Here is a 26,017-nt window from a genome sequence, read left to right as displayed (position 1 = left end):
TTGCTTTGTGTTCGCCCAGCACCGAAATGTTTACGTGTTTGAGTGCATTCAGTCGGACTTTATGGCCATCTGGGGACTGGATCTGGTTTATGCTTCACCCAGAGAGTCACCCACATCCCTCATTGTAGCGTTTCGTCTGGCAAATGAATGCTATTTCTGTACGAAATCCGAGAATGGCCAGTGTCCACTGAAAGAAACTCCTTTGTCAAAGGTCGAGAGGTAGATGAATTCAGTTGAAGTGGCACAAAAAGGCATTATGTCTTACGTCGTGCATGGATAAAGATCTTTTTGTGCCCTGCTCTATGTTAATAAAGGTATGTTTTCATACAGTGAACGTTCGTTACAACGAATCGCATAGGAAACTATTTAATTCAGTGCAGCATTAGGTAATATAACTAAATGGGTGTTTGACGATATATAAACTAGGACTTAAGACCTCCATGTGTCAGATTGGGTTAAAGAAGTTCAATTGTAGAAATATATAAACTCGAAGGTGCATATACTCGGACGTGGACAGATAGCATATGGGTGGCATAGGCCAAAGTTCTCACGTGAAAATGTGTGGAGGGGCGCAGGGCTTTGGGGGAATTCTCGACAACCGTGTCGCCACATGGAATCAACAGTTTACCTGGCTGGGCGCTCCTGCTGGGAGCAGGCTCAGCCGTCTGCCTTGGCTAAATGGCTTAAAGCCCGACCGCAGCTGACAACAAATACAGCTGGTGATGATAATGATGATGGTGTTGCCGATGTTGATGGGGAACTGAGCGGGCCAAGAGGGGCAGTGCCATTTTCGAGACAGAGGCGCATGCACAACGGCAATTACTCATGGAAATAGTTCCTGAGCAGGGAGCAGGAGGCTCATGAGTTACGGTTAGGGTTTCCATTGCTGTGGATACCGCCCGCATACAGTTTCCCACAAAGCCCCTCCCTCTCCTCCCTCACTTCCGGGGGAGTGCTTTGTTTATTTGTTTACTCTGCACTCCGTTTGCTCAAAATCAGAATTCCTGTTGCTGCGGCGGTTGTTATGATGTTGATTTTCCACGGGCCAAATTGAAGCCGTTAGCGAGGTGGCTCATGGCTGGGAAAATGAGGGAAAACTCGGCAGATATCCCAGCTATCAATGGTGGGCAACATCATCATTTGCATCCAGCTCGCTTTTCCCTCTTTTCCCCGTCCCTTTTGCACATGCCGGCAATGCAAAACAATGCTGAAAATGTAAACGAAATTCGAATATGGCTGATGCCGATTGCGATGCTTATGTGCTGTTTTATGCTGTTTTACGCTGCGTATCCTTGCTGCTTATGGCATCCTCGAGGCCACAGGACAATCAGCATGCATGATTTAACATTTCCCCAAAACAAACATCCAAAATGCCATAACACACATGGCCAGCGATTCCATCGTTCGAATTCACTGAAATCTCCTCGATGCAAATCTATAATATAATAGTTTGCATTGCATTTTCCCTATTATTCAGATTTTATGGTATATCTTACTCGAATTATAACTGTACCTTTTTGCACTTCAACATTTTCCCAATTATATTTATTATTACTTCAGAAAATAAGTTACGGAGATTACTTAGCTCTTATATTGTATTAAATATTATTTTGCAACACAAATAAGACCTTTTAAAAGGGAGATTGTGAAAAAAGGAATGTTCCATGCTTCGTCAAAAAGCATATGCAACACACATATGTACATACATATGCATGTGAGTGCTCAGAAAATGTGAATGCAGAAAAGGCAGACGCTGCACATAACTAACTGGGGACTTGAATTCGGTTTGGGGCGTATATTGCGCCAATTTCCATACAAATCTCACACATGCATAGCCACACACACACAAACACACACTGTCGATCGTAAATGGAAAACGGTTTGCATAGTTTCGACCCGAAAAAAAAAAGAATCCAAAGCCCAGCAAACTCCGTATGAATGGAATCAAACAAAACAAAACAAAGCAAGGCCCACAAGGAAAACAAAGGACCACACATGCGAGAAAGAAAAACAAAAGCCCAAATAGGTGGCAGCACCAACAACAACAATAGCGAGTGGTAGCGGGAGCAACAATAAAAACAAATGGCAACTGAGGCTGAGAGCAAGGAGAAAATTAAAAAGTAAACACAAAAATTCACGTGCTTCGCATGCCATAACACTAGTGCTGCCCAAAGAGAGAGAGGCAGAGTGACGAAATGGTAGTTGTGGGCGGCAGGGAGAAAGCGATTCACTTGTGCGTCTGCGCAGTGAGCACAGATAGTGTGAGCGAGCGAGAGGAGCGCGGTGCGCGTGATCCAAATAGCGAGAGCAAAGGCAGCGCAATTTGTGTTGTATGCTGTATGGGAATTTCTCTCTGCCGAAATTTTGTTTACCGTTCTGATGACGTATGACATTAGTGTAGGGGAATGCTGCCGGGAAGATCATTTCTAAATTGTATGAATGACAATTTGTATATTGGACTGTCAAATAAAATAATGTAACATTTTAAATCCGATGGGAAAATGCTGGAGTATATAATATACCATTTTAAATACCATATAAAGTAATACCTTTGTTATGATACTTATTATTATATATAATATACCATTTTAAATACCATATAAAGTAATACCTTTGTTATGATACTTATTATTATAGTTGGTTATTGTTTGTTATTCAATATTGTTTTAATTGGGAAAAACACGAAGGGTTGTATTTTTTCGGTCAAAAGGATATCTGCAAGTCCTGAAAACCTAAGGTTTCCGTCTCCCCCCTCACTTTTAACACCTGCCTGCAGGAGCTTACTTTGCATGGAAATGAGAGTTGAACCTCCTCTCTCCCTCTCCCCCTCTCTGCAACGTGCAACGTGCGTATTATTTATGCGTAGACATTGAGGCGTTCAAAGAAAGGCAGAGAAAGCGAGAGGGAGAGAGAGAAAGGGCTGATGCTAGTGAAAGAGCGCTTCTTGGTGGGGGAGAGCGGATTCCATAAAAACGCCAGCGTCGCGCTCGGACCCTTTAGAAGTGTGTGAAGCGTCGTGGAGAGCAGACGTGCGCTGCTGCCTCTGCGAAATCCTCGCTCTCGGGCAGCTGTATTCAACCAACACACGAACACTCACACAAACACGCAATTATACACGCACACCTGTACACCCAGCGCGCGCGCAAATCGCCGAAATTAAAGCAAAGCGAAACGAAAAATGCTTAAATGTCCACGTGAAACGGTGCACAAAATAATCGAATAACGAAAACAAATCGAATTAGTGAAATTAAAGTGGAGTTCTTCTTTTTTTGGAAAAAATCAATGCCGTTAATCGACGCACACGGATACACACGTAAACGCACACGTGTGCTTCATAAGCCAAAACACACCGATACACCAAAACACACACACGTGCATTCAGAAGGCCTATCAAAGTGAAAGTAACGAAATTAGCAGCACAATTGTGAGTGAAAGTAGAGGGCCCAAAAAAAAAAGTAGAAGAGCAGAGAAAGGAAAGGCGCGAATTTTAAGAAGTTGCCTTAAGAAATGCATTAGTCGCTTATTTCTAAAATTTCCTTCATTTCCATTCCTTGTCTTGCCCTTCTTCTTAATTAAACGAATGTATGTGTGCTTTTAACTCGGTCATAGTTGCGACAACAACAAAAACAAGAAGCAGTTTAGGGCTAAAATATAAGTAGATAAAAAACAAGCGGCAACAGCAGCCGCCAACGCAAAAACAACCTGAGCAAGATAAACACGCAAAACAAAGCAAACTGGGTCAGTAAACGAAAAGGAGGAGAGGGAGAGAGGAGGACGAGGAGGAGGAAGGGGAGGAGGACGCGCAGAGAAGAAGGAGCGGCAAGGAGGAGCACGAAAAGCTCCCACAATGTTGCATGTGCTGCAGCCAAAGTGTAGCATACTTAATGGGGCAAAAGGTAAGTCACTCAACACACGAAAATCCCTGAATTCCGATATGCCACGCATATTTAACCTTGAAAATAGCTTTAGCCCATAACGGGGAAGGATCACAAAAAGTAAAATATCAGCTCAAGGATATGCGCTGCGAGTCGAAAAGTAAATGTCGAAATGCCGAAAGGAGCAATAACAAAAGAGCAGCGACTGTAGAAGCAACAGCAACAAGAAGCGGGGAATGAAATAACAGTAAAATAAAATATCCTTGTGAATCTAGCGCTTGCAGGCGTCATTCCCTTTCCTTCTAAAACTCCCTAATGTTCATCCACACCCACGCAGAAGCATTTTCGTTTAGCAAAACAGAGAAAAATACTTCAATACTTTTTTATTTTCTTGCATGCTTTTCAATTACATCATTTGAAATGTTCAAAAAGGATTGAAAGGTACACATAAACTCAATATCTTTTAAAGAATCTTGTAAAAAGTGACAAGGAACTCACATTAAAATTTTAAACATAGGAGAAACAAATCATACGCTTACAGAATGTATTTTAAACGGGTTTGGTGTTGTGATTGATATGCAAAGATAAGGGGAAAATTCTAAATTCTAAAATTTCTTTAATTCTTTAACGTTAATAATTTGATAACCGCAATTGGTGAATATCAACATAAGTTTTAAGATTGATTTTTCTCAGTGCAAGCCCTGCGTCCAGAGTCCTTCTGCGTGTATGTGTGCTGCCTTTGCTTGTGTGCGCCTGATGTGGGTCATAAATGTTACTCCATTTTTATGGCCAACTTGCACACGACGATGGCGATGAAGCAGAGCAGAGCAGAGCGAAGAGCAAAAAGCAAAATGAAAGAGCTGCCAGCATAAGCAAATGGCAAGGATATAGCAAGGATATGGCGGGAATAAACCAGAATAGAAGAAAGTGAGAGAAAACGCGGGGAAAAGGCATATTTAATGGCCAGCAACGGCGAGGGCAGCTCCAAATATTAAGCCAAACAAATACATATAAATATTCATTAGGGTCCCCATTCAGATTTCGCACTTTTCGGTCCCTGAGTCTTTAACAAATTTACCAAAAATTGGAATTAATGTTATTAGCCGGAATTGCGCTTTCGGTGAGCAAAATATTCGGATTGAAGGCGTCTTTCGTTTGGTTTTTCGCGTCGAAAGGACCAACTTTGCTGGCACTCGCTGGCCAATAATGCAATTGCGTGTCATTGTTGCTGTTGCAATGTTGCAACTGGAATTGCAATTGCATTTCTAGTTGCTCCTCATGCTGCTGCTGCTCCTCGAGTGGCAATTAGCTGGGTGTCTCGGCGACATTTGCGTCGGTCGCCGGGGCTTATATAATGGTCGTCATGTCAGCCCGTCCTTACGGGCCGCCTCGATTCCATTTGCGGTAGGCATCGCGTGACCTTGAGTGGGTGGCAGTGGGGCATGGTGGGCGGCATGCAAATCCATTGAAAGCGCACGGCTGCAGTTCAAGGCTATTTTTACGTTACGCAAGCAAACTGCAAGCACAGATACATATACTCGTACGTATACGAATACAGATGGAGATACAGATACACACCAACATCCAGTGCTGTCGGTGTGTGTGTTTGCGTATCCTTGAGCGTTAGTTGGGCGCCGGGCGTGTTGCATGCGTTGACATTTTCCCCTATTTTCCACACAGCTACTAATGTCCTGTTTCCTACCAGTCATGCAATATATATGACCGCCTATATATGTAAGTGCTTCATTCGCTTCAGCTGACTTATGCATTCGCTGGCATCCTTTCGCTTCATTTTCGTCTTTGCTACTACTCTTTGTTTTGCCTAATTAGAGCGAAAGTTATGCAATCACTGCTGAAACTTAACTTTGAGCAAAAATTAAGCAAGTTTATTTCCAAATGCTGCCACGCCCACTCTAACGCCCACAAACCACACAAAACTGCCACGGCCACATTTTTAGTAAAGGTTATATGTTTTTACTTTTTAATTAATCTTGTAAATTCTATCGATTTGCCGAAACACTTTTTGCTACGCCCACTCTACTGTCACCCCCACACTTTTGAACAATTTCTCTTTTGATTTCTTAATTTTATTCTCATTTTTAACGAATTTCCAGAACGTTATGAAATTTTTCTTTCGCACTTCCACTAGCTGAGTAACGGGTATGTGATAGTCGCGGAACTCGACTATATCTTTTTTTTTTAATTTTGTTGTAATTTTTTTAATGTGATGATGTAGAAGTTCAAGAAAATTAAAAAACCTTGGGCCCGGCTGAAGTTCTAAAAGTCATAACCCAACTTATCTTAAAATATAAAGTATAGGTCCGATTCCATAACAAAAATCAGCGTTAGAAATATAAATGAATTTAAATGTTGTATGTGGAATGCACCCATAATCCGCAATGCTTAAGCTGAATTAAGTTCGTCACAAAATGCTTTCAGTTTTTTTACACAAATCTCTTTAAGGTTTGCTTGCCAACTATTGAATTACGTAGAGGGGATCATAGCCTAATAAACAGCCCTGATTTCACTACACTAGATTGCCCATGCCTTTGCCTCAATGTCATTGCATATTTGACAAGGTTTGTTTAATCGAAACGCAAACGACTCAAAGTCTATCTGTACGAGTATTATATGTGGAATAGCTTATGTGTGGCAGGAAAGTCGCTGGGGGCGTGGCATGTGTGCGTGCTAACCTCCGACTGTCACTGCCACTGAAATATGTATGACATGAGTGCAGGAACTAGCTGTTACGCCGTATTACTTATAGTCACTATAGATCGCCATTGAAGTCGCGCCCACACAAACTAATCAGCTAAGCAGAATGGCAGTGCCTAGATATCACATCATACCGACAGACATCTGTCCAGTCATGGTTATCAACCTATATTTGCTGTGTGTACCCGCTCATTAGGAGCAGTCTGGAGTTGAAGTAGCACTTAACTTCTGCTCCACGAAGGCTAAAAGGGAACGGGTCCCGCGGGTGTGTTAATTTCATTAAAAAGTTGTGCATCGAAAAACTTGCTAATTGACGCCAGCGGCAAACTAAACTAAAACCGAAAAAAAGATCTTGTAACACAAATGTATTTAACTGGTGCAAGCAAACAAACTAGCTAGTTATTAGTTGTTTGCTTTGCAGATACTTACCAAAATGATCGGCTTTATGTAATTTTACAAATACAGTCGCCTAAATAGCAGAATAAGTAATGCACATAGTCGTCCAAAATGACTCAACAAATAGAAGCATTTATCAGTTCTTAATGCCAATGGCACGCAACGCTTATTTGCCTGGGACTTTGTCAATATTTGGGACGGAGTTAAGGTCAGCAATTGGAGTTGAATATAATTTGCGACTTGACCTGTGATTACCGCGGCTATAAATGCAAATCAACGGAACTGGGCAAGCTGCACAAATGCCGCAATATAAACTTGGCCACGAAACAGGACGACGGAGGCAACTAAAAACAATTTGCCGTAATCAAAACGAAATCAGCAAAGCGCAAGCCGCAGCGGAAAGTAGAGCAGCTTTGGTCGGAAAAGCCTGGGAAAATTCCACGGGAAACTCGAGCCTTTGATGCCCTGCAGAGAAGGGCGTTTGGGGAAACTAAACTGTATTCTTATCAAGGCAAGTTTTTATTTACATAGATGTATATATGTAGGGCGTAAAACTGCTTATAGACATTTGGAACTTCCTAGAAAATATTGAAATAATAAGAAATGTTCTCTATTAATATGCAAGAAGCCTCTTCATATTTCTTCTCCTTTCGGTTAACTCTTGAAAGTCAAGATTTTGTGTATATTTGCAATAGGTCTCAAGACCTCAGCCCACGCCATTCACCACCCACTATCGTAATATTAAATTGGGAATATCCCCCATCCAGTTAGTGTAACCTTCTGCAGAAATCATGAGAGCGGGTGGCGCTGTTTTCCAGCAAAAAACAACAGAGTCAACAGAATCGCACGGTACTCGACTTCCGGCAGCGTCCATTCAGGTGCTCTGGTATTCCGGTTCTGGCCAAGAGGCAGAGTCCGGGGAATCGTCATTATATATTTGTTGTCACTTGAAAAATATTTGTGCTCTGCGCTTGATTTATGCTTTAGTCACTGTGGGTAGATGGGTGAAAAGTGGGCGGAATATGGGCGGAAAATGGCTGATGGGTGGCAATGGGCGGAGCATACTTTGTACATGAGGTATTCAGTTGCAAATGGCAAACAATGTAGGAGCTGCGAGCGTGGAAATGGCGGATTGTCGGGAGTCAAACTGAAAACTGTGAAAACTGGACTCTTGCGGTCGGGATATGCAAATGTTGGACGGGCAAAAAGTTAATAGAATCGGCTGCCAGGACCACAGAGCCATCCAATGCAGGTGTAGCTATCTGGGCATCTAGCCATCTAACTACTATGGCCCAACTATATGTATTCCCCATTGACCCCCGGCTCAGTTTTAACCAGTTGGGATGTTCTAGTTGGGGAAAGTGGGGAAAGTAGGGATGCTTTTCCTGTCCTGTTGTCACTGGCAGTTGAATGTTTGCATAACGCAACAAAGGCCAAAACAAAAGCCGCCACAAAAAGGGTTCAACATAAATATTTTCAACCGAAACGAGTTAAACAAAAAAAGAGATATATATATATAAAGAAATCGCATTGATGCCAAACACGCACACACAAAAGGCAAGAAAAGGGAAAAGGTTTCGGTGCCGAATTAACAATTCAATTTAAACGGACTGGGGGGAAAACCGCTTGACATCTATTTTCCAGCAGCGTGGAAATGGAGGTGGAAAGTGGAAAGTCAAAAAAGTGGGGACGTACTTTGACACAGAACTGATGCCCTGGGACGGGTTCAAAGGTTGACGCACACACTTGGCAATGACAATCGTTTGTTTTGCTGTCAATTGTTGCTGTCATTCCCATTCTACCATCGCTTTCCCTGCTGACTTTGGATTCACACACTTTAATAAAGGCTTAAAGTGGCTGTAAGGGCAGCAAGACGGGAAAAGTAAAACATAAATAAATATATACACAGGTATAAAGGTATATAGGTATATAGCTATATGAATGGATAGAGCTCAAAACTTTTGCCATTTGCCAGGCCAAAAACTTTACCGTCAATCGTTCTTGTTGTGCTAGCTGCTGTCGCAGGTGCTGCCTTCCCGCCCACTAGTCGCCTCTAGCCTGCCACGCCCACATTGCGTGCAGCGAAACTCTTTGACATTGTCATAGTCTGTCCTTTTCAACGCCGGAGTTTCATGTCCTTGCCAAGCGTGTCCTGCCCCAAAGTCACCACCCACTCTATTTTGCTGGGTGGGGGAAAGCTTTATTAAATTTTCGCTAGCTTATAATTCAAACTGTAAGCAGACAGTACAAATAAAAGGGAAATGCGGGGCGTGGCCAAAAGAACTGGGCGCCATTCGAGGAGGGGGTTGTCTGTTGGCTAGCAGTTACCTTTGTCCCGGTTAATGCCCATTGCTTGGCGTCTTTGCTGTGCACACAGCGAGAATATCTGGGGAATTGACAATCCAAGTAAAAGGCTTTGTATAACAAACTATTCACTTTGTTCTAAGCGTTAAGCCGTACAAAAATGTAATTTTAATGGGTTTCAATAAATGCCACGAAGATTTTCGCTTACCTTAGACGTGAAACATATGTACATACTAAATTACAATTTTCTCTTCACGTTTCGCTGAAAATCTATACAAATATACTTATGAGAAACTGAAAGATAAACAAGAAATTCCCAAAAACTGAACAATTTTGGCAGCCTGCAAAATGTTCTTCTTTAGTATTTCTTGGTAAACCAGCAAACATTATCTAAAAATAGCCTGCTTAGACTCATATGATCTGTGATTTATATTTTATTTATGGCGCTTTTATTTCTGTTCTGTTCTCTTTTTTTTCTCTCTGTACTGAGTGCTCCTTTCGTTTTTAGCTGTCTGGCTTCCCCGTGGCGTAGACGTCACCATCATTTTGTTTGCGTATTTAGATTTTAATTTGCGATAGAAACTTCTTAATAGGATTTCACTGTCTCGCTGCTTTCACTTTTTGCCACGCTTTTTCCTAGACACGCCGTGGATTTTCCCCCGAATTTTCCTGCTGCGCCGCACACATGCTGACACATTAGCAGACATGGAAAATATTGTTTCGACATTCGCATTAGGTTGTCAGCTGAAAGCGTGAAGCGAACTCCTTTCCGTCTGCTAATGAAACTCGAATTGGGCAACAAACATTTTTGTGCCTGCTCGAGTGGACGGCGGAAAATGGGAAAACGAAGTGCTAGGGAGTGGCTTGCTGCTCCCACGGCTTTTAGTCGCCCTTCCTTGGGCTTTTCTTAATTGTTTGACTTGACTTTTTCCCCCCATATCCTTCAGCTTTGCACCTTTCATTCTTTTCGGCCCTCTTGTGGCCATCGCGGTTTTTCCTGCTGACGTCGCTGCTGTTGCTGCCGTTTATTCGCCCAGGTTATCTTTCTCCCCCACCGAGCATCCACTTTCCTTGGCTTTTCCGCATTTTCCTCATCTGTTGGATGCGTGGGCAGCTGCTGAATTATGTAATAAGCGTAATTGGCTTTGGCTGACAGGAGCGAGGGAGATGCGCTGGGGCCCAGATCATTTCTGTTTTAATTTATTGTGACTTTGATAAGCGGCAAATGCTCGTGAATGACATAAATTACACAAGACAATGGCTCAAGATGAATCAGTAATTTCCAGCGCCAGCAACGTAAAAATCAATTTATGCTATCTAGACGAGAGGGGAGCAAGTGAAAGTATCGATTCAATTCATTAGGTAATTGCCTTGGCCCACGTTCTTACTTACATATATGTACATGTATTTGATGAGAGACCCTCGAAATAATCGACTCGAAACGAAATCAATGAAAAAACCTAACCAACCGTTACCAGTCGAGTCCCTTTTTTACCCGAACATGAATCCTTGTTGAGCACAATTAAATATCACTTAAGTGACATCGTCAAGGGTTGGTTTATACAGGGGATATTGGGATATCGAGAGGATTGGCCTGGGAAAGTGCACAAGTTGTGGCATATGCCACGTAAAGTATACGACATGTTGGACGGACCATAATGCCACGACAGATACTTGGGCCAAACACGGTAAACGTTTTAAATCATCGAACTGAGTTGTAGCTGGGCTAAACTAAAGCACATACAACTATCGCAATAAATTCGGTTAGTTGCCGCTGACAGGCAGACATGGTAGCTTGAGCGGATTTTCCGCCTCCATTCAACTCTCGGTTCATATTTATAATCCTGAGAGCAGCTCCTGCATCCTGACAGCAGACCAGCTGGCAGCTGCTTCCGAAACTCAAGTCTGCTGCATTCGGAGCATGAAAGTAGCTGAAAGGTACGACTCCATCTGCAGCGCATGATGATCATTATCCCGAGGCTGCTGCTTCTGGCTGATGAGGACTCGCCACTGGCCCGCCACTCAGTAGACTTTGCATGTGCGGCTCAAGTCAGTCAAGCGGGAAACTCCTCTTGTCAGCTTTTGTGCGTGCTTTAGTCTGTGTTGTGTGCAACATCTTATTGCTGGATCCCTAAATTCTTGAACCTATTTACTTTACCACTAGTCTCGAGGTTATCCCTAAAAAGCTGTGTGGCCAAAGAGATTTGAAGGCCTCGAAAAATATGCAGTCTGCTTACTAAATACTTTTCTATGCATTTTACGAGGCTTTTCCTCCTATTTTATGCATATGTACATGGGTTCTCGATTTGTTTTCGTCTATTTTTATCTAGATAGACATTTAGACGGCCCTGTTGCATGTTGTGCGCTGCCCCAAAAGCATAGTCTACTTTTCGGCCAACTGCGCTGACAGGGGCCAAGTCGGGGCTTTTGGCCATTACTAATAATGGGCGTTGGATGCGCCCGTGTGTGTGTGTGTGTGAGTGGGTCTCTTCCGCTTTCTATGGCCCTCTTCGTCGGCGGCGTTGAAAGTATGTCAAGATTTACGCGCATCGTTAAAGCAATGAACAACTACAGCAACAACGGCGGCAGTCCTAAAAAGGAGGCACGAACGAAATGAAGGAAAGTTGTTTGCCGCGTAGCACAGACGTGTGGAAAGTGTGTGGGTGGTGGTGGCATGCCACACGCAAGCATTCTTCTAACTGGAATCTCCCTGCTCTTCAGCACTAACGACACGTCAGTCAAAGTCAACGTACACTTCAATTTCATCTGCTGCGAGGGATGAGCCAAAAATTTAACACTGTCACTTTTTTCCGACAACAAACGGGCACAAAGTACAACAAAAATGTTGTAGTAAATAAATGCGCCGTCATATGTGTGGGGCAGTGCAGCAGACTGCCAGAAGTGAGGAGCCTGTATCCTCTGCCTGAAATCCAACCTCCCACTGCCAGCCATGTTTTTGCCCCCTTGCATATTTACTTTTCAACTTTGTCACATGCCACAGACATTCTGATTTGCGACCTCGCCCCACCCGCCAAATGAATGCGAATGTGTCGAACAGCAGCTAACCAAATGTTTTATTTACAGTGCCCTGCTGCGCTCTAGTCCCCATTTTTTCATCCTTTTCCAAGTCATCCCGCTTGTCTGCGCTGCAGCACTTTGTATCCTTCCAAAAGGATATTGCAATTTGTGGCCAATTTTATGGAAATCGTAGCGCGATTCTTATTATCAGCTATGCTGTCTGAGAGAAATTTCAGAATAGCAGTTCTATTTTCAAATTCGATTGTGGATTGGCAATTTTCGATCAATTTTTGAATTTGTGATTGAATATTAAATATTCATATTCCTTTCATATAATCTAATTTGGAATCAAAATTATCTAAATTATCTCAGGTGCCTCTTTGATTCAAAACAGTCCATTAATTGTTATTAATATTTAGTATTTCTCTGAACAAGTGTAACATTTCTCAAGGGGAGTTTGGAAATCTTTTTTTTTTTTTCGATTTTTTAAAGAAATAATTTTTGTGTGAGAGAGTATTTTAAGATTCGGCGTAAGGAAAGCTAGCATCGCTGCTTGTTTTCATTTAGTATTTGCGCATTTCCGCATTGCTGACATGACTGACATGCCAAGCGGACTAACACAAACACCAACAGAAACCAAGAAGCAGTGCAACTGCCACGCCCAGCTGGAGCTCTGCCCAGAGGTAATTAAAAGTGCCTGCAGTTGCTCCTCCTCGACTAGCTCCTTTCGCCAGCTCAACTCCTTCGGGCAGTTAAATTGTTCCGCCAGAATAAGCCCGCTTTTGTTTTTGGCTCCACGAGCCCCATATATTTCACTTTATTCTACCCATTTTCATCTAGGCCATATCAAATAATAATGCCCCTGACTACTAGACCCATTACGTATACGCAGTGCTGGGTACCGAGCTAATTTTCTATATGGTGGCATCCAGCTGAACGTTGGCCGGTCCCCAAGTGTCCGTCGGCTTGGAAGCGGCACGTACTCTCTGAAATACGGAAAAGGGGTGAAAAGTCCGTGGAAAGGGGCAAGAACTTACCTGCCAGAAGCTGCCGTTCTGGCCACGCTTTTTATAGATGGCATAGAGGGCCCAGCCGGGTAGTTGAATCAGCCCCAAGGTAGCCAGAAAACAGCCAAAAACTGTTGGTAGGGAGAGAGGAAAGCCAGGACAGTATTAACCCCTTAAACAAAATGAAAGTACAGGAAGATGATGACCTACCGTGCGCCAAGGTGGGGTAGCCCACACCCTTGTACTCCAGAGCGGACATGTCGAGGAGCATGTAGATGAGCACGGCGGTCATCAAGCCAGGAGTAATGAAACGCCAGCAGAGGCGCCAGTACCAACCCGTTTCAATGCCCATCATAAACTTGATGTCCTCGCAAAAGCGATTAACTCCTAAAAAAGTAAAACAAAAGGGAACTGTAGCAATAGCTTATCCCAAGATGGATACGAGTATATGAAGTTACCGTAAATCCAAGCAACAGCCACCAATTCGCCAATGGCCAGGATCAAAGCGGTGAAGGACACACCATAGAAATCCACTAGGTTCAGGATAAACTGACCGCCCGGGGTCATGTAAACGATGCTCACAGAAAAGCCCAAAACAGCCAGTCCGCTGGCAAGTTTCCAAATGGACGCGGAGCGTAAGCCGAATTGATCCCGGATGACGCGCAGGATGCAGGATCCCATGCCCACGGTGCTGCCAATGCCTAGGACGAATAGCATGAGGAAGAAAAGGACCGCGAACATCTTTAGGTAGTTGTGCTTTAGGGCGCCCATGGCGCTGGCTCTTCTCGATACCTTACCTGTGGCACATACTCGAACTTGGCAATGGCCTCCGGATACGAGATGAAGGCTAATCCGGCGCCGCCCTTCACCACACTGCCAATATCCGAGTTGCCGGTCTCGCGTGCCAGATTCCCCAGAATCCCAAAGGTGATGCACCCAGCAATTATGGAGGAGCAGGAGTCCATGGTGGTGATTATCACAATGTCACTGTGGAATGGAGCGGTGGTAAGCCCATTGCTTGAATAAATCTCTTGGCTTAGCTTTAGATTTCGAAATGAAATTGATAATGGAATATGCATTCTGGCTTTCACTCTGCACGAGTATCTTATCTTATTCTGTTATCTTAGTTATTAGGGAGTCCATAAACTCACTTGTACACATTGCGGTTGAAGTTGTTGTAGCTGGCATAGGTGATCAAAGTGCCAAAACAAATGGCCAGGGAGAAGAACACCTGTGTCACGGCTGCGTACCAAACCAGTGGGTTCAGCAGCTCCCGCCACTGCGGCTTGAAGAAGTATATGATGCCATCGATGGCTCCTGGCAGGGTTACGGCTCTCAGGAGCAGGATGAGCAGCACCACATAGGGAAAGACGCCTAGGAAATAGGCCGCCTTGCCACTGCTCTTAATGCCTCGGATGAGGACTCCTCCGATGACCAGCCAAGCCACCGCCAAACAGGCCACCAGTTGCCAGTTGGGCAGACCCAGTCCGTTGTCTATATTGGGCACCTCATGGAGGATCTCGCGTCTGAAAGGGAAAATAATTTAAAATAATTTGAATGCACTTAATATTAACTCACTTAAACTAACTTTGATTTTACTAATGATATTAGCAAGCGAATTAGCAGTGGAAATCCTCTGCTTATCTTAATTAGTTTCATAAAATGCTGTCAACAACTACTTGAATGAATTAATGAATTAAAAGTGGAGGTACTTGCTCAAAGTACAGCTGTGCCGGCGACATTTTTCCACTGCTATTTTGAGCATTGCCGTCGTGGCAGTCGGTGCCCCAGCTCTCCCAGCACCTACTCCATGGCAGCTCGGAGCCAAAGGAGGCCAGCAGGAATCTCAGAGTCAAGGCCATGATGCTGGAGTAGTATGTGATGGAGGCGGCTGTGGCCAGGACCTGGCCCACCGCCACGCCCTTGAGCAGGGGAGCCATATCGAAGGCCTTGACCACGCCACGACCCGTGAACTGGCCCAGGGAAATCTCCAGATAGTAGACGGGCCGTCCAATTACCAGCAGGGCAATCAGGTAGGGAATCACAAAGGTACCGCCGCCATTCTGGAAGGCAATGTAGGGAAAACGCCAGATATTCCCCAATCCCACGGATAATGAAATGCAGGAGAAGAGAAACTCGAGACCGTTTCCCCACTGCTCCGCTGGTTTTTCCGCTGTGTTTTCCGCTGGTTTTTCCTTGGACTTGGTGGAAATCTCTAGCTGCGCCATGCCGAGAACTGTGCACTTTGAGACACCGCGTTTAACTAACCGCAATCGAGATACCTGGAAACTCGGATGCTCGGATTCAGTGTCAGAACCGCGCCACAAATTCTATGCGGTTGATTATCTAGTTTGGGGCAGTCTGGGTCTGTAATCTCGTCGGAGAAGCAAGTGAAACGCAAACGGAACGCATCGTGAAATGAGTCTTAATTGGCACTAATAAAAGGTGCTAAGTGGCATGCAGATGCCGGAGACTGAATCCGAATCAAATTCAGAAACAGAGGCAATTTGTATACAGATTCATTAGAACTGGCCGATGGGCAAGTTTGTAAAGGGGTGTGGCGTTGGGTATGTCAACAAGCGATAATGTAATTCAGACTACGCAAATTGAGCCAAGTTGTGAAATTTGAAATGCGGCAGCCGCCTAGGTTGATCTGGAAAGACGTCGGAGATCTTTGATTATATTTAATTAAATAAAAGTTCGGATTTATGCCGCTTCACAAACAATATTAAACTCTTCCGCCCTCCTTTCAAAAGTAATTTCTCGAGTAAAACATACTTCGAGCAGCCATCAAAAAGGAGCTATGAAATTTCTGAAAACCATTTTCCACCGAGTTGGCAACTATTTGAAGTTATATTTTACCACTGGTATCTCTTCAGCTCTCATCTGTCTGTCTGTCTGACAGCTTTGCAAAGTTTTTAATAATTTTCAAGAGTTTTCTAATTAACATCCCTGGCAGGCTGCCAGTGAACTTGGCTAAAAGAAGGAGCCATCGAGCCAAGAAAATAAAGCGCACCAGTTGGCTGGCAAGGAAAGGGATGGAATGGAATGTAATGGAATGGGCTGTGGCAGATAGTTGGTTAAATGCCACTGAGCCGTTTGAGTGTGACAATTTTAAATGGGTTTTTAACAACTTTCGCAGATTTATGACAATTAAAAGCCTTTGATAATGCTGATTGCCTCTGGCTTTAGCTTCACTGCGTGGGCACTGCAATCCCTCGTAATTGACTCTAATGCACACGAATGCCTTTTAAGCGTAACTTGTTTGCATTCAATGCCTTGGCATTCAACACTTCAGTGAATTAGAACTATTTAAAGTCATTTTCTTAGCTTCTAGCTAAGAGCATTGAATACATGAAAAAACGTGGCATATAAAAAGCAAACAAAGTGGGAGTTTTATGGTTTAGTTTTTTTTTTTGTGAGCAGTAAGCATTTAATACAATAAAATTAAATCCATAAAAAATACATTTCTTCGCTTTGGAGTATTTCTCATTTAGTTGATTGTTATTCGAGCCGTCGCACTTATTTTTATGGTGTTCAAACCACAAATTATCGCACATAAATTGCCATTAGCTGGGTGGAAAGCGAATGGGATGTATAATTTCTGGGTTGCTCCCCTGGTGTTGGGTTAATTAAAGTGCAGTGCATTTGCTGGTTGTAGGGAAAGCGGCGGCAAATGCGGGAAAAACGGGCTGAAGGCGGTGTGCTAACTAACTTTAATTGCGGCTGTAAAATGTTGTTACTTGCGCACGCAGATTTTCAACGAGCGGCAACAATGGCAGCGAAATGAGGCAAATAAAATTGGGGGGAAAAACTTTTTCCGATGGCACAAGCCAAAACACATGTGTGTGGATACAAGGATGTAAGCATGTGTGAATGTGTGTGCGTATGTGTGTGTGTGCAAGGATCGATAGAAGGAGGGAAACTCGAAGCTCGTTTGCAGGCCCATTAACAAGAAAAAATGAGCACTGCAATTAGTTTTCCCTTTCTTCTCTGGACTGAAACCCAAGCCATTCGGTTTCCGTTGGCATTCTGTTGTTTCGGCTTTGCTCCTAACAAGTTCTCTTTTAAAATTGATTTCAACGGACTTTGTAGCAACTTCCGTTTCCGCTTCACCTGCCTATGTATTGGTAATTCAAGCACACACTCGTATGTTGTGTCCCGTTTAAGTTCGCCATTTTCCAGCCAATCAACTTTTTGCTAAGCTTGTCAAATGTCACGTTTTTTATTGATTCTCATTGAACTCGACTATTTACAGTTACAATTCGATTGAGTTCATATTTAATGTTAAATGAATTTTTAATCAACTTGAATTGAATTAAAATGCGTTGTTTGCCACAGGTCGCAAAAAATGAAACTTCTACCTTGAATTCAACTAATTGGCCTGCCAATCGTAGGAATTGGAGCCCTGCGGTGGTTGGACTGTAAATAAATTACCCTCATTTATTATTGAATTGAAAATGCGTTAATATTAATTATAAATTACGTTTCATTCATTTCGTTGCAGGTGCGTCGACCAAGCGGAAATTAACTTTCGGTGAGTAGAGAAACTACACACATAAGTTTTCCAGCCATGTGTTATGCTGGCTTATGAGTCCAGTACGTGTTTCAGGGAAAATTACTGGCTTTTCTACAGTGTGTACGCAACCTCATTCTATCAGCCCTATTACAGTGAGAAAAAATGCCTGTAAATTAGCCAAAAAATGCATACTAGTCCTACCTGGTCTATACCACATTGATTGATAAAATGGATACAAGATACATATGCTTCTACTGAAATGTTCTATATACCACAACTATAGCCTATTTTTTAAGGTAAAATGGCAATTTAGGAAGTGTTGTTGCGAGGTTGCATAAAAATAGAAATGCAACAATTTGAATTGTGACACATTATATTCGAATCTTTAGCTCGGGCTCCTGATTCTGAGCACCTCTTTTGCTGAGTGCCTAACTTGAATTTAAAGGGTTTTCGGGGCAGCAATCAGTGCTTGAGCTGCTTGTGCGGCTCCCCTTGTTATTTGTTTCGCTTAGCGCGTGCCTCAATTATGAGCAAGGTAACATCCACTTGAATGCATCGCGCTGTGGCAGTGGCAGTGGCGCCACCAACGAAGCAGCAACAGTAACGGCATTGGCAACTTAGTTAGTTGCCCCGGCCAAATGTCAAGGGATAGGAGGTGGAAGCTCTGGGAAACTCTGGGAAACTCACGGATATCCAGGGAAACCCGGGCAACGGGTCGGATGGGTGAGCGGACAGGTGGTGGAAACTCCGGCCAAGTGTTTAACCCAGTTCGCAGTTTGGCGCACAGCTCCTGATCCAGGTTTTGTGGCCGCCTTTGTTGCCATTGTTGTCGATTGCCACTGCTTTCGGTTGGGTTCGGTTCGGTTCAGTTCGCTGCAGCTCAGTTCAGTTTTGTTTCGTTGTTTGCCGCTTGTTTGCTGCTCTTGCACTTGCGGCACGTAATTGTTGCAGTGCTTGTTATTTTGCCGTGGCTGCTGCAAAAGTTATTAAAATGAAAAAGCCAAAAGCGAATCGATTATGCCGGATGCAGCAGCACGGCAACCTCTCACAATTGCTCCAACTTTGCCGGGCGAAACTTTTATTTCGGCACAAAAAAGCTAAAAGACAAAAAAAAAATCAACAAAAAACCAATAGAAAAGAACAGGATGAAAGGGAAGTAGAGGCAAAACTTTAAATTGACATCGAATGGCAAAACCGAAAGCTGCTGTGGCAATACCTAACAAAAGTGAAAAGTTGTCGAAAGTTTCCTTTCCCAAAAATGATAAGCCCGCCCCTCCCTTCGCCCACCAACCCCATTTCCCTTTTGACGGAGTCACGCACGCTTTTCGATTAAGCGCAGAGAGCAAAACACAGAAGTCCAAAGAAAATGGACCATGGGGCGTATGAGTAACGAGTGCTAGGAACACCGACCACGGGGCGTATGAGTAACAAGTTCCATTCACTTTTTTTGTATGCACGGCCAGCAATGTCTATGGCTTTGTGGGTAATGCGAGTTTAACAACTGAATTGTTGACTGACATTTAAATTTGCCAACACAATTTGCATTTCTTTCTCTCCCTTTCAACTCATCGCCTCTCCTTAGCCAGTCACTTTGGACTTTGGTCCTTTGGCTTGTTGTGTGTGTGTGGAATTTATGCAAATAATAAGCATTTCCTTTCTGGTGTCTCCATTACTTGCTTGCCACGTCTAATTTCGAGCAACTTTTTTGGGGCTTTGGTGCCCCATGTTCGTGTTTGAGTTGGCAAACAAATTTCAATTGCAAGTTGGGGGGAATTTCTTTACTTTCTTCGTTTTCTTTGACTTTGATGTAATTTAATGTGGCATTTGGCTTGCACTTTGGCTTCGGTATTTGGCCACATGTTCTAGTATCCTGCACATAGCGAGTACAATTAAATATGAAAAGTAATTTTCATTGTTAGCCAAGGAAAAACGGGCACAGCTCCGGGGCACTGGAAATCCATTCGTTTTCGACTTATCTGCATTTCGCTGTTGACAGCCAAAGAAAATGAAAATGGCATGGGGAAAATCACGAGCCAATGCAATTTGCATGCCAAAAAATAATTTTATAGCACTCGCAAGCTGCTCTTTCTCAATTGTGTTGCAAATGAAAATGGTGCATTCACGAAAAATGTCTTTGGCAGCGTACTCACGGTACTTAAATTCAACTTGACATCCTCCCGATTTTTTCCGCCCTCAACAAGTGTCGCCTTTAGCCAAGCTCTCTTGGCCTGGCCAACACATTTTTGCAGCGTAATTGGGAGTGAAAATCTCTTTTGGCTTGCCCACCCGGCGTATGCGCAATCTCATTGTCAATCGCTTGGGACGCGACAGACTGGCAGACTGGCAGACATAGTGGCATTGCCTTATTAACAATTATTTGTCAGCTTTATTTTGGCATTTGGCCAGGATGAGGAGGAATGCCTCTTGTGGCGCTGACAGGCGACAACTGACACTTGAGGCGTCCGTTTTGCTATTTACCATATTTACGCTATAAACGTTATTTATTTGCCGCCCTTGCTGCCAAACGGAGCAAATTTGCTGGCGCTGTCAGTTAAGCCACTCAACTTTGATATTGTCAAAATGTGGCACGTTCAAAGTGTTAACCAGTTGAAGGGGAGGCCAACACCCCAACAACCCAACACCCAAATCCCCTACATCCTCATCATCCGAATGGGTTATGGGAAGCGCCTTTTTGGCCAGATTTTGCCGGCTTTAGTTAGAAGCGCAATGCCACACAAAGTGGCTTTTTATCAAATGTCCTTAGTGCCCTTGCATGCACACACACACACACTTGTTTGCGTACAGTTGTTTGCCTTCAGTGGCATCTACGTGCGGAAGGGGCGTGGCATGGCCAGTGCTGATGATGGTGGTGGTGAGGGTAGTGGCACTTAGCCGGTGGAGGGCCTAAAATAACAATGATTAAATGTAATTTTAGGAAGTTCAGCCAACACCACCAGCCGCCCCCTTTTGGCCCCATCCCTCGGGCGGCCAGCTCTCAAGCCTAATTACAATTGGGTTTGTTTTATTCGTGAGTTTTTGTGCTGGCGCCGGGCGGAGGAGGGGGTCACATTTTTAGGTGGCGGATACATGGGAGTTGGCCAATTTCCGAGCGCCTGTGTGCCATCCTCGAGCGTGAAAAGTGCCGCGAGAACTTCGCCAACATGTTCGGCAACAGCTCCCAAAATGAAGTTGTTGTGGGAGTTTGTCCACTCGGCATGTTTGCCCTCTGTCTCAGCTTGTCACGAACAACAGCGGCGCCAGGACCTCTTCCTGAAAAAAGGATGCATTGAGAAAAATTGCACAGCAACTTGTCTTTATATGTAGTGCAAAGAGTCGCCTGCGGTGTAGGAATACTAATTGTTTAACTTGTGTTAGTAGCTGTGCGGTTTCCAAGCTTTGGGCAAAAGTTGTAAAATGAAACCTGTTACTTGTTTCTGTTATTCAAACAGAAACCTTTGAGCACTTTACCAGAATTTAATAATCTATATAATCAACCGTAAAAGGCTGATTACTGCTGTTTAGCTCATTTATAATTGGATTTAAGGATCTTCATGGCAAGAAAATCATCTGGCATAACTTTCTTAAAAGCCATGTTGCCTCTGACATAAACACTATCGCAAACATCATGAATAAATTGTGATTAAGTTATTTATTCCTGTGTGTGTTGGTTCGTTCGTGCTGCATTTTGAACAGCAAGAGCAGCAACACCACTTGATTCAATGCACAAACAAGGTTCGTCCTGCTCCTGCCCCCGCGGTCCACCGCCACCCCTCTCTTGTCCGTCGAGCGTAATTACACGGCATGTCTGTTCCATTCAGGCTCCTCCACCAACGCCCCCAACACCCCACCACCTCGCGAGGCCACCCACTCCTGTTTGATGTGCGTGTTTTATTTCGAGTGCCATTTGTTTTAATTAAAATTATTTAAAGCGTTTTGAGCTTGAAGAGCTCCGGCATGGCGGCAAAATTTAAGTTTTTTCCCCTTGCCACAATTTCGTTAGATACGAGCCATCACTCTCTTGACTGTTTGAGGAATGGTTGCTTTGCGAGTAATACGAGATAGGGTTATCCAATTCATCCAATTAGTTCGTGACCCAGGGGAACATGCAATAATTGCCACGCCACAAAATGAATTTTACTGGCTCAATTTGGGGGTACATCGTTATGAAACACAACATTCATGTTTTTAATTGCAAAGTACCAAAAATCAAAATTGTTCTGGATTTGTGCAGAAAATATAGAGCCTCAGAATGTTAAAACTATTTCTTAATGTTTAAAACTATTATTTAGTAGCTTTTCTGCCGTAACTTGTCAACAAATGGCATGAATAAAGTAATGCCAAATATTACTAGGTACTTACAGTGCTGTATGGGCGTATGCAAAGCATATTGTGTACTTTTTATCCGATTTCATGCTCAAATAGAAGACAGCATAATATTTATTGCCTTTCGTGTGTTTGTGAGTGTTTTTGCATGAGCCCTGCAGCCGAATTTTATTGTCCACCTAAATTTTGCTTTGCTGATTTGTTTGCCAACGAATCGCTTTTTGTTTGTTTGCTTGTTTGCTTGCTTTTTTTGCGGTAAACACATGCAGACCTACACCTTGTAGCCCACACACACACACAGACAGACACACAATCTATGCACCAACACACAGGCAGCATGAACGCAGCTATGAGAGACACTTAACAACGGTTGCTCGGCCATTTTGTTTGTGTTACTGCCATTTTTTGCGTTTGTGTGTTTGTGTGTTTGTGCGAGTAAATGAGAAAAACCAACGTGGCAACCATAAAACACAAATACAAGCGCACACATAGAGACATTCTCATGTTTGCACAATAAAATTTCAACAATATACGCGACCGGGTCTCTGTACTTGAGTAAATTGGATCTGTGCAGTGGGTCGTGAGTGCGGGGGATGTTAAAATTAAATAAATATTTGCCTTAAAGTCCGCAGTTGCGGCTTTTCAAACCGAAACAAGACACCTACACAGCGGTATTTAAAGCAGCCAACCACAACAACAGGAACAGAAAACCGGGTCGAAACAAAAGTCTCGAGTCTCGGAAATCTTTGCAAAAGTATTTCCACTTGGCAAAATATGAGACTGCGGGCTGGAAGTGGAAAGTGGAGAGTGGAAAGTGGAACACTTCCACAGACCCGAAGGGTTCATTCAACAGCCATAGAAGCCGGTATCTAAAGTTTCAGCAGCTGTCCATTTACATTTTAAGGCTTATGAGCCTTAAATTTATGCTCATTATTTAATTACAAAGTTTATGTAATACCAAAAAATATGTTTGTGGTCATAATTAAAGCAGATATTGGCTGAGTTCCGAAAAGCTTTACCTAATGACTGGGATTATATGGCTTATATTAAGGGAATTAATATTTAATGACTGCAATACTGCCACTCCACGCAACATTTTTAATTGAATTACGACTTAAATATTTGCTATGTTTGCACTAAGCTTTTAATCGTTTAAATATAACTTTGTTGGTGATATATTTCTTAGCGTGTAAATGTTTCATTATTGAAGTGAGTGATACCATCTTTATTTACAAAGCAGTCGGTTTATTGTGATGGCTATTTTGTTTTCCGACTGCCGGTCTGTCTATATATTATATTTACACTTTTATTTTGTATAAATAAAAGTAAAACAGATTGAATAAGTGCAGCAAGTTATGTGTCACAATTAATCAACTTCATGTAGTTTATTGTTTACAAGCACTTTATTCAATATATTGAATAATATTGTTTATGGTTTTAAGCGAACAGCTGGGTGGAAATAATGCAGCTATTCGGAGCTATAAAAGCGTCGCGTTAAGAAAAAGTTAAATCACTTCTAAAAATGAAATTTTCCGTGATATTACTAGTAGTCTCGCTATCCGCCCTCTCTGAGGCATCTGGGCGTGGCCGCAGTCACAGTATTACCTGGGGCGCCAGAAGCTACAGGGATATGCTTTTACGCAGGGAGATCATTACGGAGAAGTCCAAGTTCCTGCGCGTGGTGACCAAAGACTATGAGTTCGATCAAAAGGTGGGTTACTCACTCTCGAAAGGGTTTTCCCCTCATAAGCTTGCTTTCCATTTGATAGAAACTGGCACGCACCATCACCCAAATCGTGATCACGGATCAGATTCGGGATGGAAATGGAGGCTATGCATACCTAACTGCTGGTGGGCCACAAACCACATATGCCAAGATCCACTTGAAGAGCCAACGGAACCAGGGCTTCAGTTTCATCATCGACATTTACGGCATTTAATTATATGCCCCTGCATATGCGAGTATGCCTCTCAGATACATATGCAAATACAGATAGTTTGTTCATTTGACAAGCACATATTTATTTACTGAATATATATCTGCAAGCACACTTATGTGCGTATTTATGTAAATGGTTATGCAATTGACAGCCAAATGAGCTGATTGGTTGAAGTACATTCATTTTGAGCTAGTCATAGTAATCACCAGATACTTTTATGACCCACATTATTAATCGTTGCGACCAGATACTAAGTGCAAGCTGTTGTTATTATCTATTTAAAGGATACCAAAAGTCGTTACCAGTTCTTCTTTGTTAGCCGCGACTTTGAAGGTCATAGGCCAAGTAGGCGATGAGTTGTTGGGGGCAATTCCGACCACTCGTAATTACCCAGCCATTTCGACTAACGAGGCAAGTGCAATTTTCGGTTGAGCAAATGGGGAAAGTATAACCAGCAAAAGCCTGTGAAGCCAGGCGCTTTGCCATTTAGCAAATGTCAGGCACTTAGCCTCCCAACGCCACCGCCTAAAAACCACCAGAAAGCCCTAAAAACCACCTTTCACCTCCCAAAACCCAACACCCAAAACACCACCCGTCTTCGATGCGATGCCATCAGGCTGTGTGAAAGTCAAACAAATCCAATCAATGTTACGCAGACACATATACTCTTATTTCTATGGTCGTACGTATGCCTGCATATATGCAAATTAGCCGGGGTTATAAAATGTAATGTATTGGCTGTATCCCTTGGCTCTGGGAAATCAACCATCGATGGTTCTATACATGCACATATGTACATACATATGGGGTGTACATATAAGGGGTGGTTACCATCAATCGCAACGAATTAAAATTTTATCATGCCATATTCCCCAAACGAGCGGTAGAAGGTCGGCGTTTGTATCTTTTATGGTTTTCGAATGTAAATGGTTTTTGTCTCCCAAGTCGCCAAATCGCCTGGTAAATGTGGGTTAACAGCTCCTCCACACCTGCCCTAAAGGTGCAACGCGTTGCAGTTGTGGCATATTTGATTGACGCCACATTTTGCGTACGGGAATCCGTTTACAAGGCGAGAAGGATCTCACGCAGAACCCTGCGGTAACCTCAAGCCCAAGTCAATGCCAGGATGCCCCCAGAACCACCCACACCACAGGTGGGGCAAGTGGGCCAGTTGAGCTGCCGCTCCTTTCCATTCCAGGCCAAAACCAAGCGCCATCCATTATGCAGGCTGTTTGTTATCGTTCGATAAAGTGTAAATTATGGGAAAGCTGCCAGCTAGCCAGCTAGCCAGACAGCCAGACAGCCAGGCAGCCAGGTCAGTTCCCCTCGGTATGGCCGTAGATGGCATATACTCGTATCTATATAAGTATATACATGTGCTACCCTTTGCTATATAATTTCAGATCATTTTAATGTGCGTCTTTTGTGCGTAGTGGGCTCAGTGTGCCCAGTGGTCTTGACGCTTGCATTGTTAATCGCACAAATGGCATTTGCATACTCGCATTTGAGTAATTTATGCTGGCTGAGCTCTGGAATGCCTTTTAATTGCCCACCCGGCTGTACGATGTTGTGGTGCTCGGTCACAGGCCATTGATATGGGAAACTGAGTGGAAACATCTCAAGGACTGTCAATCGCAAGTGTAGCAGGGTCTTATGTAGATTTCCGTTTGACTTTGGCCTGCCTCCTCACCTCAGTTGACCTCAGTTTCGCTGCTGTCGCAGCCATTTCCCCTACTTTGCCTCGGCGGCAACAATAGACGCCACGTCGCCTCAGCTCGTTCATTTCACAGCCAATTTTGTGCATTTTCCCCCCTTTTTTTCTGTGTGCAGCTGCATCCTTGGCTCTTTTTCAGCACTCACGTCCCTGCTGCCGTTTTTCGGCCTTTTGTCCTGCGTGGCTGGAAAGTGTGAAAGGAGCAG

The 26,017-nt window shown here is 43.4% G+C and overlaps 3 protein-coding genes across 4 annotated transcripts in view; 2 read left to right on the top strand and 1 right to left on the bottom strand.

The window, feature by feature from the left end:
- The window catches only part of LOC6547303 (centrosomal and chromosomal factor), a 42,693-nt gene that overhangs the window by 4,767 nt on the left and 11,909 nt on the right, over window positions 1-26,017 (top strand). Inside the window, exons 1-3 of the mRNA XM_001974693.3 lie at window positions 2,993-3,424; window positions 3,610-3,896; window positions 17,823-17,852. The gene's annotated coding sequence lies outside the window, so the exon portion shown is untranslated. Of the gene's footprint in view, window positions 3,425-3,609; window positions 3,897-17,822; window positions 17,853-26,017 lie in introns of the transcript that reaches the window.
- Window positions 13,089-15,579, bottom strand: LOC6547299 (sodium-dependent nutrient amino acid transporter 1). Of its 2 annotated transcripts, XM_001974689.3 has the most exons (7): window positions 15,032-15,579; window positions 14,467-14,841; window positions 14,113-14,302; window positions 13,774-14,056; window positions 13,526-13,702; window positions 13,346-13,446; window positions 13,089-13,294 (listed from the first exon to the last, which is right to left on the bottom strand). In XM_001974689.3, the coding sequence occupies exons 1-7, from the start codon at window positions 15,541-15,543 to the stop codon at window positions 13,223-13,225; spliced, it is 1,710 nt and encodes a 569-aa protein (XP_001974725.2). In that variant the 5' UTR covers window positions 15,544-15,579; the 3' UTR covers window positions 13,089-13,222. The 2 variants fall into 2 exon arrangements, with proteins under 2 accessions (XP_001974725.2, XP_015011867.1); XM_015156381.2 differs by lacking the exons at window positions 13,089-13,294; window positions 13,346-13,446; window positions 13,526-13,702 and having other exon boundaries at window positions 13,859-14,016.
- On the top strand, window positions 23,678-24,181 carry LOC6547300 (probable salivary secreted peptide). The gene is made up of 2 exons (XM_001974690.2): window positions 23,678-23,868; window positions 23,927-24,181. Exons 1-2 carry the CDS (start codon window positions 23,680-23,682, stop codon window positions 24,095-24,097), a joined length of 360 nt encoding a protein of 119 aa, XP_001974726.1. The 5' UTR covers window positions 23,678-23,679; the 3' UTR covers window positions 24,098-24,181.

This window comes from Drosophila erecta, unplaced genomic scaffold (assembly GCF_003286155.1).
Source record: "Drosophila erecta strain 14021-0224.00,06,07 unplaced genomic scaffold, DereRS2 tig00000092-arrow-pilon, whole genome shotgun sequence".
Taxonomy (NCBI): Eukaryota; Metazoa; Arthropoda; class Insecta; order Diptera; family Drosophilidae; genus Drosophila; species Drosophila erecta.
The sequence above is the reverse complement of the archived record's forward strand: the minus strand, read 5'-3'. Positions and strand labels throughout refer to the sequence as shown.